The following is a 17,830-nucleotide window of genomic DNA, read 5'->3' as shown; positions in this document are numbered from 1 at the left end:
AAATCATTTTTGATAACCACTTTCAGTAACCACTAAGCTGTTTATTCTGAATGTATTTAACATTGGTTGATAAAATTTATTCCATGTATATCCAAAGGTAGTAAATAAAGCTAAAATTTATACTAAGAAATGTTTGAAAGAAGCAAGACAAGTCCTCCCTATCAATCAGTGGTGGATTGTTGGGGTTTCTCTTCTCATCAGTCTTTCAATACCTCTTTAAAGTTTATGATTTGGTCAGATTCACTCATATGTGCACCTTTTATTTAAGCACAGATATTCTATAATTTTTATATTATGAAATTTTAGTAATTATTTTTTGTGATCTCTTCTTAAAATATTTTGGTTTGCCTGAACAGTCTTTTGTTTATGATTTTACGTTACAGGGTACAAATATTCTACAAAGAACCGATGTGGCTTTGAATAATCTCACCTACTTGCGCAAAATAAAGGACATAGATGTTACAGATTTTATCTCCTGTGTTCCTAATGAAGGAAATTTACAACCTTACGAAAAGATTATAATTACACTTTGTTTCAGCCCAAAGTAAGCAAAATTTATCCCATTGTATGTAAATTATTAATAGAAAGCCTATTCACCACATGTTATTCAGATTTGCTCTAATATTGTCAGTAAACCTGCCAGAAGGCACATATTAGATGCTTCTTGTTATGGTTCAGTATATTTTTCATATGGTTAATATTTGCAGTGTCTCTAAACATGATTCTAAACACTTCAGGTTAAATTAAACATTCCCTCTAGATCCTTTTGAAAATATGCTTTGATAAAGTACAAGTTTAGAATTGTTTTGAATACTAGCCCCAAACCAACTTGTGGAGTCAACACCTTATTTGTCCCTGCAGGAATAGTCAGGTGCCTTCAGTACAAGATGTCTTCAAAAAGTTTATATTCAGCACTCAAACTTCTCTTCAATCCATTTTCTAAAAAACTTCTTGACGCACCCTGTTATATTCTAGATGACTCCGTATAAGGTGTAGTTCTCCTGGCCATGCAAACTCCTTGCTGGCAAAATATTATGAATATTAAACCTACAGTACTTGCTGGAATCAACTAAACTTGATTGCTAGCAATTTTGCCAAAAATATTTTTATAGATTTCTGTGTACTTGTGAAGAACCTAGGCGTTTTCTGCCTTTTGTGATTCTGCCTTAATGGCTTGGCTGGGGGCTGTGTGAACCTCAGGCCTGATAGTCTACGTGACACCCGGCAGGACACCTGGCAGGTCACGTAGGCAGACCACTCCTCAGGAAGGAGGTACCTGGTGTTTGATAAGATTCACAGCCCAATAGCTTATCAATTTGTACTTTTTGCAAATTGCTTGTTTCAAACCCACCAATAGAAGCCTACTAAATCATGACTGTATAATTAATAGCCTGAAATGTATAAGAACTGGGGGGCTTGGGCTCTCGGGCCTTCCCTTGGCTCTTCTGGCTCGCGTTTCTTTTGTCCTCCTTGTGGATCCTTGCAGCCTCGGCTGCGGCTGCCCCTCCCCCGCCCAGCCATGCTGGGCTGGGGGAGGTGGCTGGGTTACCTAGGCTAACCTGAATAAACCACCTTTTTGCCTCAGCACCAACTTCAGATTTGATGATTATCTGGGGGTTTCAAAAAACCGGCACAACACTTGAGTTTGTTATTTAGTTTGATATTAAACTTCAAATATATAATAGCACAAGGACCTTGGTATGAATAAATGATCAACCAAACTGCAGATAGACTTATTTTTCCTGGAGGATAATGTTTAATGTACTTTTGTACCAACAGACTCAATTGTTGGCAGCAACAATTGACTAGTTTTGCTTAGTTATGTTTTCATTTATGAGGTTAATTAATCAAGTAATTGTTCTATTCATGCAATCTATACATTTGTTTGCAAGAGGGAAAGAGAGGAGAGAGCACTGGTGTCTACTGGTTCACTCCTCAAGTGCCTGCAGTAGCTGGGATTGGGCAGTGCTGAAGCTAGAAGCTGGAAATTCAGTGCAGACCTTGCAAATGGGATGCAGGTATTCATCTAGTTGAGTCCTCAATACTGCCTCCCTGGGGTTTGAATTAGCAAGAAAATAGAATCCAGAGCCAGAGTAGGAGTTGTACTCAGATTCCCTAGTATTAACTGCTAGAGTTAAGTCCACCCCAACAGCTGCATTTGTAATAACAGTTTCTTTCAGGAAGTTTTTTTTTGATGGACTTATAATATTTCATTTAATAGACAAGATTAGAATATTTCAGATATTCTTTTCCATGGCAGCATGTTAGTTATTGTATTTAAGCGTCTATCCTGAGCTCACTGGTACATGGTTTGAAGTTCTAAATGTATATTGAACCATCATTTGTATTCCTATTTAATATTAAAATTCAGTATTTAGCGAACGTATTTGAGTGTCCATTGCTAGCAGAGCTGATTTACTGATCAGGCAAGTAAAGATGTTCAAAAGGCATGCCAATAGTGTGAGTCATTTCTATCTTTAATCATAACTCCTTTCTTCTTAGCTTTCCCTCCCTTCTCTCCTTCGATAAGATTTAACTATTACCAAATCTTGTTCTCTGAATTACTTCTTTTCCCTGAAGAAGAATGAATATGGTGATATGCATTTAGAGTGCTTGAGGTAGACAAATATGTATGTACCTCAATTGCTCCAGGGTTAAGATGGACTAACACAGAGAGTTGAATAGAGTCTCTTGCCAGCAATGAATTTTTCTTTGGAAGAATCCTTTATGGAGAAAATTCAATTTCAGCTAGATCTTAATGACTTTGGATATTTAAATCACTCTTATTGAGATAAACTCTTTTTCTGAGCTTTACACTCTGAACTTCTCTGGGAAAATCTCTTTGTTAAGTAATGTTAGAAAATGGATCATAGTTACATGCTTATCTCTTAACTTTTTATTTGCTTGCATAGATCTAAAGATTGAGTTGATGCTTTTCATTAAGAGGTGACAAGATGTATCATCTCTGCTTTAAAAATAACTGATCATATTTTATGCAGGCTAATCATTGATGGCAAAAAGAATGTTGATCCTTCACACAGGCAGGACTATGCTGTCTTTTTGAGATTTGAGTTTGTAGGAAGTAAAGACGGATTTTTGAGAGATGATAACTATAAAATATTCAAAAGTAAGTACAAAATCATGAAATTAATAGCTTGAATAATTTAACATTTTGAATATAAGTATATGTAGAGGCAATTTAATAAAAGCATATAATCGTTAAATGAAAATGCAAACATTCAACAGACTTTAAAATGTCATCTATAACATGTTAAAAATGAAATCAACAATGGGATCATTTATACAACGATCACTTTAACTATTTATTTATTATTTTATTTGAAAGGCAAATGCATCCACACACAGAAAGGGACAGGGAGATGGGTAATAGCAAGCACTGGGTAAGTATCTGTTGCCTCCCAGGATATGTTAGTAGGAAGCTAGATCAGAAGCTGAGTCGCTGGGACTCAAATAGATACTCTGATATGGGATGCAGATGTCCGAAGAAATGACTTAATAATCCATTGCACTACAGTATTTGCATCTTAATTTAAAATTTTTAAATGCCAATAGAAAAAAATGCCAGTAGATTAATATGATTTAGAGGTAAAGAATGGGGAAAAACTTTTTCTGTGCATGCCTAGCTTTTCTATTAAGGAATGATATAGGACAAATGATACATTTTATTTCTATCAGACTGTCAGCTATCTTAGAACTTACATATAGAAGCAGTCAAAGAATAAGAGCTGGACTTATGGCAAACAGGGTGAAAAACCCCCATTATAGAATTAGGAAAAGATGTTTGGTAGGCCAAATGTCAAGAAGCATTATACTTTTTACATTCTCAGATAATATCAGGTTGATTAAGATGAGGAAATACTGATAGAGCATTTGGAGTACAGTTTAAAAAGACAGGTCAAACAAGAAATAAAGAAATTACAGATGAGAGATCAAATCCAGAAAAACGAGCTGCTGCAAAGAGGAATAGGTGTTCCCTGGATGCTAATGAAGTTAAGAATCATGAAAATTTTCATGTCAGCACAGGTGACATTAAACAGAACCTAATTGTGTTCCTAGGGTAGAAATTCATTTTACTACTGTTAAGGTCATAGTTTGTGGCACTGAACTATTTCTGATGAACATTACGTTCATATAATGGACATGTGTATGGATCTCACGGGTTAATCTAGCAGGGATAACTAAAAATATAGGTACTAGTTTTGCCTTGAAGGTAATTTAGAATATGAAATTGGCCAATGAGAGTTCATTAAAGAAATGTGAACCCTGAGGGGCAGGGGTAGAGTGGGCAATTATTTCACTCAGTTGGAGCCTATACACAGTTCCTAGTTTATTTCTGATGCATCAAAACCTTCATACTTTATTCTTGCCCAGCTTATTTCTATTGTCCATTATTTCACTCATTTTTTTTTCCATGTACACCTGGATCTCGGCCCATTTCCATAGTTCCTTTATGGAACAATTTCTAGTACTATTAAATTCATTTTTCAATATATGCTGGGTTACCAACAGGAAGTCTATTGTGTTGGGGGAAAAAATATAAAACCATGCTAAAAGATTTTGCTTTACCTCTATAACCACTAAGCCAAATGATTCAAGATGTTTAGCATTCTTACTGTATTTTTTCTTTCCGTTTCTCCCAATTCTGATGACTTACACACTTTCCATGCACTCCTCTAGCCTCCAATCTATACTGCTTCCTCTTCATTATGACCTGTCACATTGAATGCTTAGTAGACATTTTCATTAGCACATATTCTAGCTATCTGAAACTAATATATCCAAGACAGAATTCCTGGTTTTCCACAGCATTTCACTCATGCAGTCTTTCCCGCCTTAAGAACTGCAATTCTATCACTTCTGAATAAAGAGCTTAGTTTCACCCTTTATCATTAGTTCACTTTCCTGCACTTTATACAATTTATCAGTAAACTTTAACTTTACCAAATAATTTAGATACCAAAATTGTATCTATAAATTCCACAATGTTTTCACCATTTTTTTCTGCTCCTCTGCTGTAACCATATTTGTTTCCTCAGGATTTTTTTTTGGGGGGGGGTGGTGTCAGGAAGTCCCCACCTTAGAATTTTTGAACCTGCTATTCACTTTGCCTAGAAGACACTTTTAACAGATTTCACATGATTTTATTCTAGTTTCCCTTTAAATATTTTCTCAAATACCTCCCAATAGGAGACCTCTTTTTGAACATTTCTGCATAAAATAGCCTCCTCAAGACCTTGTACTGCAGCTATCCTACTCTGCTTTACCTTTACTCATAACATTTATCTTTTTAAAATGCTGTATATTTTTTTACTTATGGGTTTATTATCAATGTCATCTTACTAGCATATAATGTCTGTGAGAGGGTAGTCCCTGATAGCTAAGGCCTAGAAGAGTACTTGGCATAGAGAAGGTACTTAGTAGTGACTTTTATATAAGAAGAATAAATAAGTTACTCAGTTCCTATCTGGTCTTTCATATGACACTATTTGGGCTAAGGAAATGTATTCTGGATTTGCCAAACGCTTTTTCCATTAAGTAGATACCGCCATTTTGCAGGTGATCGGTTTCAGAAAGTGGAATTAGCACTGACAGGTACAGGATTTCCTGTTGCTTTACATTTTGATCCAGCAAGAATCCTTGATTTTGAACCTTGTTTATTGGGTGAACATTCAGATATCCTCTGTGTTATGCAAAATCAATCCAAATTACTTCCTGTGAAGTACCTCTTTGAAAAAGTCGCGCATTTCAAAGTTGATCCAGAAAAGGGTAAGATTGATCAAGGCTGTATTCAGGTAAGATCATATTTTGCTTTTACATTGTTTCAAAGATCTTGAGGTTTGCTCAAAATGAAATGCAGAGGGCTAAAGCTACATTTGTTCTACCAAAATTGTATAAATTGTATGTCTTCAGTAGTCTATGTATGAATACTTTTCTATTACTACTGATGTGGAACTTATAATGGTTTCTTATAAATTCTTTTTATAACATCAGGGAAAGTATTTGTCACTGTAAGGAATTTAAAAATACAGAACAGCTCTAAACATTTTTTTTAAAAAAAGATTTATTTGAAATGCAGAGTTAGAGAGAGAGAAAAAAAGAGAAAGAGAGAGAGTGCTACTCTGTAAGTCTTTCAGCATATGTTTTGGTGTTCTGGCAGGCAGTTTACAAGTGTTTATCCTCAAAGTCAGGAGAGATTAGAACTCTCCCAAGTCTTTATTCAGCAAATAGAAAATCTTTCAAATGTGTTTAGTAATATCAGTTCTGTGAATGTGTCAGAGAATAGCATATGATTATTTTACTGATGTTTTTATTTTTATTTATTTTAATTTTATTTATTTATCTATTTTTTATTGGAAAGTCAGATATACAGAGAGGCGAGACAGAGAGAAGATCTTCCATCCCCTGATTCACTCCCCAAGCGGCAACAATGGCTGGAGCTGAGCCAATCTAAAGCCAGGAGCCAGAAGCCTATTCTGCGTCTCCCAGGCGGGTGCAGGGTCCCAAAGGCTTTGGGCCATCCTCGACTGCTTTCCCAGGCCATAAGGAGGGAGCTGGATGAGAAGCAGGGCCGCTGGAATTAGAACTGACGACCATATGGGATCCCGGGCATTCAAGGCGAGGACATTAGCCACTGGGCTACCACATGGAGTCCTTATTTTTGTATATTAATTTAAATCATTTTATTAACTTTTTAGCCTTAAATTATGATGCCACCTCAGATTGTTGTGTTGTTCAACAGGGGCTGCATTTGTATCTATATTCATATTTATATCCGTATCTAATGTATTCAAGGGAATACTTGGCCTCATTAGGCTCTGCAGCTAGTTATCAGACCAAATAAGTCAATAATAAATCAACAAATCAATGCTGTGTGTTTCTAAAATACTTTCATATCACTGTGGTACACTAGCTTTCCTTGAAATTTTGTATTTTTTCAGATTTGCTTTTTTTTCTAGCACTACCATATTCTTTTTCCTTTTTTTTTTAGAATATCAAGTGTTCATTTGTCCCACATCAGATTGGAATCTTTAAAGTGAAGCAGCCGATAGCAATTATTGGTCCAGTTGTAGATGAAAATTCAAAGACAATATCAATGAAAATTTTTCATCATATATATTTAGATTTCAGCAGCATTTGTAAAGCTTGCACAAAAAATGTAGTGATGAAAATGAATCCTGGTATGCTATTTTGTGATACTCATCTAATTTTGATGTTGTTATTATAAATTAAGGGTTATTTTAACATGCTAAGATAATTCACTCATTTTCAACTTTTGGCATGGATTAAAGTCATGTGGAAGGCTTGTTCAAACAGGTATCAGTGAACTACAGCTCAATATTAATTACTATAATGTCTATTTTAGAGTCTAATTATTTTTGTTTGTACCATAGCATCCAGAAGTTACTGATGCTGCCATTCTGAAGATTTTACCCATTGAATAACACTGACTCCTTCACCTATTCAGTTTATTAAATACACTAATGGCTTTATACTTTATTTCTCTATTTCCTTACATGGGTTTATAGTACAATCTAGTTTTCATCATTCCATGGATTTTCTTGTTGTGGTGTTGCCTAACCCTCTGTCACCTTTCATATACCAATCATATTAAATCATTAATATACAATTGACATTAGCTTATAAACACTTCAGTTTCATATAGGTCAGCATAAATCCTTCAAGTTATCAATGTTTTGTTTTTATGCTTCCATTTTTTTCTGCATTATTTTGCTAAATTGTTTTGTGTGGGTCCATATATTAAGTCTTTCCTATTTTCTCAATGTGTTTGTGTATTTAGAATATAAATTAGCAATTAGCTAGTAAATTAATTCATGAATATTATTTGGAAAACAAATTAAAAATATTATATGCAAACAATTTTCAATTCTTTAAAAGGTATATCACCTTTCGTCAGTAATCCTATTGGAAAATATGTGGCCGAAGACTTGGTGAAAAGCAAGAATCCTGTACCTGTAGCCACGCTTAGGTCGGCCATGACACGCCTTCATCAGCACCACACAAATGAAGGGGCAGTGACTAAAGCACTGATAGCGTATCCCAATGATCGAACCGCAAGCATCAGGCCGGGAGACCCACATAAAAATTTCAGGTAACAGGCAATATTAAAAATCGTTAAGTTAGAAAAGCATAGTGATCAACGTGTTGTGTGAAAGTCTGACCAGATGTTGCTGTGAAAAGATAATGATTATAATATAATAATAATAATAATATTTACTAATGTTTTATACGGAGTAACGTTCCTTTGAGTGCTGTTTAATTTGGTTTATTTAACTCCTCATCACCTTTGCTGTCAGGAAATTTATGATATAAGAAATGATCTTTTGAAAGAAATATTGGCAAGCATAGAAGAATGTTAGAGATAATCACTTTTGGAAATATAGCAAGTCTTCAAAATAGCTATTTTCATTAAGTATGGTTGGCAGACTGAATGTATCTAAAACAAAATTAAATTGTGGAAAAATGTCATTGTCATTCTACTTACCATTTTTGTTCCTCTCACACTCCATATTTCCAAAAACTCCCCAAACTGAACTAAAATCTCTAGTTAGAATCATAAAGGGCAATAAACCTCTATTTAAATTTATCCAAATCTGAGCGTTATCCAGACCTCTAATTATCTTGGTAGTTGTTTGTGTGAAGTGACCCAGGTACTCCACCTTATCTAGGTCTTGAGCTCAGGAATGGCTTTTGCACATTTGAGACTGAAGTAGGTCGTCTTTTCTACCTCTTTCATCCTATTGGTGAGGCTCTCTGACACCTTTTTATTTTGCTCTATTATTTAGTTAAAGTATTTCAGTTTGGATGTTTTATTGTTTCTATCTCTGTTATGGCATATTCCTTAAATTCCTTGAGTTCAAGCTGTTGTTTCTCACTGTCTCTGAAGAGCTTTATAGTGATTTTTTTTGTGTTCTTTGTCTGGAAGATCCTCGATGTCTTCTTCATCCTATAGCTCTAATATTGAGGTGGTCTGTTGCTCATTTTTGAAGGACACATTGGCTTCCTCATTTATTTTGCGTGTTGTTTCTGTTTCCCTTTCCATGGCCTTTCAGATCTGTGGGCTTTCTTTTCCAGCCAGTTTTTGTCTTTACATTGTGCTTGTAGCTTCCCGATTTGTGTGTAGGGGGCTTGGGCCTCAGTCTCTGCAGTCAGTGGTGACCTGCCTGCAGCTGCTTGGGCCGTGTTTCTGTCTAGTTCTGCCTGCAGTCTATGCAGCAAACGGGAAGCCTGCTTAAATGTGCCACCAGGGGGTTCCTTTTGCAGGTGTGCAGGCCCCTGCAGGTGTTAATGAGGTGTTGGATCTAGGCTGCTGGGTCTTAAGGCTCACCAGATGAATGAGTCTGAGCTTTCCTTGGATTTCACTCAGTTGATCCTGACCCAGTCTCTGCCTTCCTGGGATCCAGCCACCCCCTCCTAGTTGGCGCCCTTATCTCTCCAGGGATTTGGGGTAAAAGCCCTCTGGGTGTGAGATAGATAATCTCTTCCTTCCTGAGTCCCGCCCTCGGCCAGCTCAACTTTCCAATGGCTGGCTCCTCAGCAGCGGGTGTGTCCTGTCTGGGGTGCAATGGATTTGGTGGTGCTATGAGCTAACCCAGCCTTGCTTCCCCTCACCAATTTTATCCTATGGCTCTTTGCCTCACACTGTCTCTTTGGGGTGACTCCCACTGTGAATTCCCTTTGTTCTGGCTCCAAATTCACCAATCCTTTATGGATTGGGGTGTCCTCCTGTAACTCGCCTGGGTGGGCTCACATTCCTTTTGGGCTGCTGGCTGCAACCTGCGTTTTCAGCAGCTATTCTTTGTCCATACATCTTCGCCTCTCCGGTGACCTCCAGAGAGCTTGTCACCCAGTCTGGCAATTTTCTGTTTCTAGCTCCGCTCCCCACCTGACTTTGTCTTGTGTCTCTCTTTGCACTCTAGGCTACCTTCCTACCCCGACTGGCCATCTTTTGTCACACCTCTAATTATTTCTAATTTCGATTATAGTAGTATGAAAGCAGCTAACTTTTAAGAAGCACTGCTCAAATCCAGATCAAGTTTCTTAAAGTCCTATTTTTAACCTAGAAACTTCCTATTTTGCGCTTGACAAATTCCTCAAGGATGGGGTTTGTGTAAGTGCCAGTATATTGTAGTGACCAGTGGAAAAATATTGTGTCTCTCTCTATTCCTGCATACAATGTCTTGATACAGAATGGTATGTCAGGGAAAGGATTAATATATCTTAGCCATCATCATATTCCTAACAAGCCTTGGCTAGGAGGCACTCTGTAAATTCAAAATGAATAAATGTTTATATGTAAATATTAACATGATTTTTCTTATGTTTTAGGACAATTTTCACAAAAATTCCAAGATATAACTATCTGGATCCTGATTTTGCATATACTGATTTTGAAAAATTTGTAAAGAAAGCAAATGAAGACTACTATATAAATTATATCAGAGACACAAGAGCTCTACGCCTAAAGAAACAAGTGGAGGGGTAAAAGTTCAATTCCTTAAGTATTGTGCATGGTGTCTACAGGGCCAGAATTGTTTCATTTTTTTCTCTGTTTCTTCCTTTATTTCCTTTTAAAATTTATACTACATTTTAATATATGTTTAAAGCAAAACATTGAACTAATGAAACTATAGTTTTTTTTTTCTTTAATACGTTTTAATTTGGGGATGCCTTAGGTTTCTTAGAAAAAGAGTCTGAGATAGGGATTTGAGTGCGTGTGTTTGACAGACAATGTGCACTTAGGAGCAATCTGTAGAGACAAGGAACAGAATGCCACAGAGGAGAGGACTGGGAACATTGCATTTCGAATACAATCTGCATTTGTCCTGATGCCTGAGTCTCTTGAACATAAATTTTACCATATAGTCGTTCCTGCCTTGACTACAAAAGGCATTGTGTTTTGTATTCCATAACAATCATTGATTGTGACTGTCCCTGAGTGTGGTAGAATGGTGTATATATAAATATATATATACAACTTCCTTGATGAGATGTTTAAGGAGGGAGGTTTGATAGCAAAAGGTAATTTTCTATAGATGAATGCACTGATCTTCTTAGGCATATTTGAGTGGGGGCAGCAGAAACTTCCAGTATGGAGAACAGCTGAATTTGCAGATGTGTTTGGTGAAAGACCTTGCTTCAATTACATATTATTATCATTATTTTTGGCATAGGGAATGTGTTTATTCATGTAACGATTCAGACATAGGTCTACAACCAGGATCAGGGTTAAAATCACCCATGCCTTCAGTAATGGAAATACGTGCGGAGAGACCTTCCAAGGATCGTCCTCCAACTACAGCTAAAGGATTGCTGAGCACCACAAAAATGGCCTCCAAGGAGGCAGAGTCACTGAACAGAAAGGTACTTTACATTTCATTATATCATAAGAATTCTGAAAACATCTTTTGCTAAAATTGAATGATTAATGTTGGAAAAATTGATTCTCATAGGTTCTCAAAAGACTTAAATCACACCCATCCACACCACAAGAAAAACGTGATTGTAGTTTACGTTTGACACCAAAACAGATTCATCAAGTAATTGTTGGTAAGAATATATATTTTTAAATAGTCTTGGTTCTTATAGACAGGCATATGTAAGCATAATTTATATTCCATAAATTTACCAGCTTAAAATATGTAAATCTATAAATCTTAGTAAATTTATAGAACTAGGCAACTACCCTCACACTTAAGAAGGCTACAATTACACACATAACCATATGCAATTTATTTCCTCTTTCTAGCTCCAGCCCTAAGTGACCACTAATCAACTTTCCATCTCTGTAAGATTTGCCTGATTTGAAACTTCACGTAAATGGAACCATACAATATATGGTCTCTCATATTTTGCTCCTCAGCATGATATTTTTGAGACTCATCCAATTGATAATATGTGTGACTATTTTGGTCTTTAAATAAAGGCTATATATACACACACACACAAACAAACACATATATAAACATACACACACATATATGGCATTCCGTTTTAAGGATATATCATATTTGGTTTTCCCATCTCCTAGTTGACAGACCTTTTAGCTGTTTCCTGTTTGAGGCTATGATAAATAATGCTGATCTCAACATCCAATAAATTTTTAACATAGTTTCATCTCCTTGGGTTAAATTCCTCAATGGAATTGCGGGGATGTATGCTAAGTGTATCTCTAAGTTTTTAAAAGAACTTTGGAAATGTTTTTCACAATGATTGCATCAAGTCACAATCCTACCAGCAATGAATAAATGTTAACATTTCTCCACATTCTGACCAATACTTCTTATTATAGGTATTATAGGTATTATAGGTATTACCTCACGTGGATTTAATTTGCACTTGTCTAGGATGATAAACATTTATTTTCCTTAATTAAAAGATGTATCTGCTTTAATCCTATATCATTTTAGAGGAAACATCTTTTAATTCCTTTGCTCATTTTCTAAAAATTTGAATATTTTATTTTTGTTATAAAGTTATGAGAATATTATGAATTATGAGTCCTTTATCAAATACATTCTTCCCAAACATTTTCTCTATGCTATGGCCCCATAGGTTTTGTATGATTCCTTGGTCTGTCTTGTTTCCAGATCTTGATTTTTAAAATTTCTGGTTCTTCATTCTATTAGTTTTCTGAATCAGTATTGAGATTTCAGGTCACAATTTTGGCCTTACCAAAAAGTAAGATCATTATGATCTGCTGAGATTATTATTACTTTGACAATATTTATATGAATAGAATTTTATTTTCCACCTTTTTTTTTTTCCAATTAAAGATAACCTTCTCCCACTGCAGGAGGTAGCACCTCTGCACCGTGGTGTTGGTCATAGACAGCAGCAGCCTCCTTCAACTAACACTCTGCAGGCAGATATAAGTAACAACTTTCAGTGTTCCACAACACAGTGAAATGACTGTTCGTTCACACCAGTATGTTGTACACATAGTGTATGAAGAACTAGAAAAGAGAAGCTGCTAGAAGTTAAAAAGTAGAAAAGCTAGCCACCTGGTTTCATACTGTATGTAAATGTTGAAACATTTTACTAAACTCTTCATAAAACATTAACATGGTAGGTTCGGATTCAGATTCATCCATTCCAATTCAAGATATTAATCCAGGAAAAATGAAAGTATATGTTGAAGCAAATAATTGTGTAATAGTGTTTACAGAAACCTTAATTATAACAGCCAGCAACTGAAAACAACCCAAATGAAAACCAACAGGTGATCACATAGACAGATAAAAACATCATTATGGTACATATACACACAGAATTACACAATGGAATACTATGAGAACGCTGTTTAAAATTTCACAGATTATAAATATAAAAGATGTTTATTTTGATGCAAAAATTTGACATTTTTATGTATGAGTCTTCAAAAGCATGTGGAAATGCATATGATTAAAAAGCTATGAATAGATTTCAGAATTTGCTACAGAATGAAAACTGATCTATAGTGACATAAAGAAGTTATATGGTGGGCCCAGTGCTATAGCGTAGCAGTAAAGTTTCTTGCCTTGAGTGCGCCAGGATCCCATATGGGCGCCGGTTCTAATCCAGGCAGCTCCACTTCCCATCCAGCTCCCTGCTTGTGGCCTGGGAAAGCAGTAGGGGACGGCCCAAAGCTTTGGGATCCCTTACCTGCATGGGAGACCCAGAAGAGGCTCCTGGCTTCTGATTGGCTCAGCTCCATCCATTGCAACCACTTTGGGAGTGAACAATTTGACAGAAGATCTTCTCTCTGTCTCTCCTCTCTGTACATCTGCCTTCCCAACAAAAATAATTAAATCTTTAAAAAATATATATATATAAAAAGAAGTTATGTGGCTATTTGGAAAGTCAAATGGAAAGTGGATGGTAGGGAGGAAACCTAAAGAGCAAGTAACAACTTTGTGCAGTAATGAATTCACTCTGTGTTTTGGTTCTTTCACAGGTGAGCACATATGTCAACACTAATACATTTCTATACTTTAAGTATATTCAGGTTATGTTAAATAAAACTAAGTTAAGATGTTAAGAAAAAGACAGGGCAAGGTGTAAGTATGAAAATTGTTATAATGTAAAACCTTTTGCATTTAGAGGGGAAAACCTGAACCAAGAGAAAATTACTGATTTTTAGAAATTCTAAATAAGTGGAAAAAATGATTGTACTGATGAACAAGGTCATTTGTGTATTGAAAATTAATGTGCTAACATAAATTGTAAAGAGTTCTTAGTATAATTTCCCACAGTTGGAATATATTTATATCTTAACTAATTTTAGCTAATGATTTCCAAATATAAAATTATGGCCATTTGTATTAAAGATTTATTAATTTCTGATGTTATTGTAAGTATTTTTCTGTATCACATTTATATAACTGGAGTGACAAAATATTTTTTAAAAAGTTAAAATATTGAAGAAAGTATTGAACACATTTGCCAACATTAATCTGGAAAACTTACTTTTTATTTTTCAGGGCCTTCTGTCCTTAACTTTGGAAATGTCTGTATCAATTCCTCAAATACTGGTCTACTTCATGTTATTAATATGCTACATATGTATATTTTGATCCATTTAGATGTTAATTTAGATGAGCTTCAAAAAACCAAACAGTTTTCATTTGTAATTCCACCTACGTCCAGTGTTAATATTTCAATGATATTTGAGTCTTCTACCACTGGAAAGTTTTGGAAGTAAGATTTAGTTTTGAATTTTTTTGCTTGAGTCAAGGAGTCTTTCATGGAGAAATGTATTCAGTTGTCTCAATAACTGCAATGTAGCCTATATTTGATGCCAAAGCATGCAAACTATGTGTGCATCAGTTTGTAGACTTATAGATTCATATTTCACAGTCAGTATAATTCTTTCATGAATATTTTGAAATATTACATATTGAATCATCTGATTGAACTTCAAAAATTTCATTGAAAATGGAATAAAAACATCAGTTTGTTTTGTTGCAAATGTTTTGAACTTACTGTATTGCGATGTACTTTTTTCGTGAGCTTTTTGAAGAGCTCTCGAAATTGGTAATCAATAGAATAAATGTTTTCACAGTTTTGTGTTGAAATCTCCAATCACAAATATCGATTATTAGTTGAAATTATGTGATTTACTGTGTTACAGATCATTCACCTTTCTGGTAAACAGAATACCCAGTGGGCACATCCTAGTGATGGCAGTTGTCCAGCCAGTGCAACTTGAGCTGTCTTCTAATGAGATAGTATTGAAATCACAAGGTTTCCTGGTGCAAGCATGTTTTCGGGAGACACTTGAGTTGTTTAATCGTCAGAATTATTCAGCTAAATTTAAATGGCTACCAGTAAACTCAAAAAGTGGGATGTCTTTTTCTATTCGACCAGCTTCCGGTAATGGCATATTCTGTTTGATTTAGGCATTCATTTATTAATTCATTCATGTGTTTAGGCATTAGTCAGTTTTATACTGTGCACCGGTACTAAGATTATAGAAGTAAATTAGATACTGTCATAGCGATGTTTATTTCTAGATATCTGAAAACAGTTTTAAACTGTGGATCATTTACTGGTCACAATGAATAGTAGGTAGAACAGACAAATTAACAGAGAAGAAGTGGGATGGAGGGGAGGAGAGGGAAATGTTTTAAGACTGATTCTGGCCCCCTGGGTTGTGTGGCCTGAGGCGTCTGAACTTGGCAGTTAAGGCTAGCAGGCTAGAGATCAAGAATAGAGTTAATGGTGCAAATCCATTAACTATGGATCCAAAGGGATTTTGAAAACAAAATAAATTTTTCCTCAGAAGATCCCAGTCTTCCAAGATTTTCAGTTTACTGCTTGAAGCCCACATATATTAGGGGGTATGATCTAAATATTGGTAAAGTTACTGATGATAATCCTTATAAAATATGTACATCTCAAATCATCACATTACATACCTTAAATATATACCCTTTGTAAATTAAATATATTGTCTACTTGTTTAAATGTGAGTCATATCTTTAGAAAAAACCTGAGCCCACATTCTGAACAAATTGAAAATAAGATTATTAACGATACTGATTTTCAAAGCAATTTTTGTTTAGTTTTAGCTTAATGATGATAATATGGTTTGAAATGACTTCTATTTTCTGTGTGATAGGTCTATTTATTTATCTGAAAGGCTGAATTACAGAGAAAGGGACACATACACACACACACACACACACAGAATGTTCCATCCTCTATTTCTGTCCCCAAGTGGCCCCAATGGTTTGGGCTGGACCACGTCAAAGCCAGGAGCTTGGAACTCCATCCTGAGTTCCCAAGTGGGTGGCAGGATCTCAAGCACTTGGACAATCTTTCATTCATTTCCCAGGTGCATTAGAAGGAAGCTGGATCAGAAATGGTTTAGCTAGGGCTCTAATCAACCCTCATAATGAGATGCTGCCATTGTAGCCAGCAGCTTAACGTGATATGCCACAATAGGAGTCCAGAGAGTGATATCTTTGGAAGGATTTATAAATTATTTATAGTTAATATTTAATATAGCTAGCAAAGATCAATTAATAAAATTAAGAATAGTTTTATAAAACTATTAAATCATGAAAATTTTAATCAATAAAAATATTTGGGGCCCAACATGATAGCTTAGTGGCTAAATCCTTGCCTTGCATGCACCAGGATTCTATATGGGCACCAGTTCATATTCTGGCTACTCCACTTCCCATCTAGCTCCTTGCTTCTGGCCTGGGAAAACAGAAGAGGATTGCCTCTTGGACAGTGTCCCAACTGGTGGAATATCTTTCTCCCTGTATCTCCTTTTCTCTGTAAATCTGCCTTTCCATTAAAAACTAAAATAAATCCTTAAAACAATTTGAGATTTACTGTTTTTTATTTTACTCGGCATTAGCATCATTTTTAACCTCATTTCTATCATTCTCTGGGATCTGTAATTGCAAATAATATACCTGCTGCTAAACGAACTCTGGTAACTGCTAAGCTTTGACTTAATCCAGTAGTCTGCCAAATATAGCAAACATTATAGGAATGGGCTGTGGAGAACTTGATGAGGACATAAAATACCGTTTATTGAAATAAAATAGTAAATTAGAAGTGATAAAGATGATATATATATATACACTTTTTTTGGTACGTGTTATGCCTTCCCAGCTAGGTGAAAAGATGCCAGTATTTTGTGTCTGCAGTGAATCATGTGGGACTGTACAACTAGTTGACACTCAGTACTGCATGAATGGTGCATAAAAAAAAGAAAAAAAATAACGCCCAGAAATAAGAATTAAATTTTGCGGTCAACTAAACATGATTTCAAAACTTAACTTGGTTTCTTCCTCGTTTTCTCATGAAAAAAGTATTACCGTATGTAACACTAGCTTGCTCCAGTGGCTTTCCCTAGGTGTTCACTCGACATAATACACTGTGTCAGCTCTCTTTGTGTAGTTGCTTACTTCAGATGTGGCCATTGCCACACCAGGAGGTAGATAGGTAGGCACGTCTGTCCATTCAGTCTCCTGTGCCCCTGAATATCCTGAAGCAAGAATTTCTAATTTATTATATCCATGATATATCCTTACTTTTACTCTCAGGATGTTGACAGATTCAAGTGGATAAACGGACTCAATACCAAGTGTAATGAGTACTATATAAATTCTCAATAAACTTGAACTATAACAATATATTGATTACTGATAATTACATCACAGTTGCATTTCCTTACAAACAAAAGTATCTCACAAGGAAAAATTAAAAACAAACATACTTCCTCCCTCCAAAGGTCAGATGTGTGTGATGTTAGTCAATATTTCAGAATATTGAGAAAGCACATGGAGGG

General features: G+C 35.5%; 1 protein-coding gene across 1 annotated transcript in view; it reads left to right on the top strand.

Annotated features, from left to right (window-relative positions):
- The window catches only part of CFAP47 (cilia and flagella associated protein 47), a 203,262-nt gene that overhangs the window by 17,794 nt on the left and 167,638 nt on the right, over window positions 1–17,830 (top strand). Inside the window, exons 6-15 of the mRNA XM_041003124.1 lie at window positions 384–544; window positions 3,000–3,127; window positions 5,578–5,813; window positions 7,010–7,199; window positions 7,918–8,131; window positions 10,369–10,521; window positions 11,214–11,403; window positions 11,493–11,589; window positions 14,502–14,718; window positions 15,152–15,393. Of these exons, the coding sequence (XP_040859058.1) occupies window positions 384–544; window positions 3,000–3,127; window positions 5,578–5,813; window positions 7,010–7,199; window positions 7,918–8,131; window positions 10,369–10,521; window positions 11,214–11,403; window positions 11,493–11,589; window positions 14,502–14,718; window positions 15,152–15,393 (1,828 nt within the window). The remainder of the gene's footprint in view (window positions 1–383; window positions 545–2,999; window positions 3,128–5,577; window positions 5,814–7,009; window positions 7,200–7,917; window positions 8,132–10,368; window positions 10,522–11,213; window positions 11,404–11,492; window positions 11,590–14,501; window positions 14,719–15,151; window positions 15,394–17,830) is intronic.

The sequence above is a fragment of the Ochotona curzoniae genome, unplaced genomic scaffold (genome assembly GCF_017591425.1).
Source record: "Ochotona curzoniae isolate NIBS_2020 unplaced genomic scaffold, NIBS_Ocur_1.0 contig_1274, whole genome shotgun sequence".
Classification (NCBI taxonomy): Eukaryota; Metazoa; Chordata; class Mammalia; order Lagomorpha; family Ochotonidae; genus Ochotona; species Ochotona curzoniae.
The sequence above is the reverse complement of the archived record's forward strand: the minus strand, read 5'-3'. Positions and strand labels throughout refer to the sequence as shown.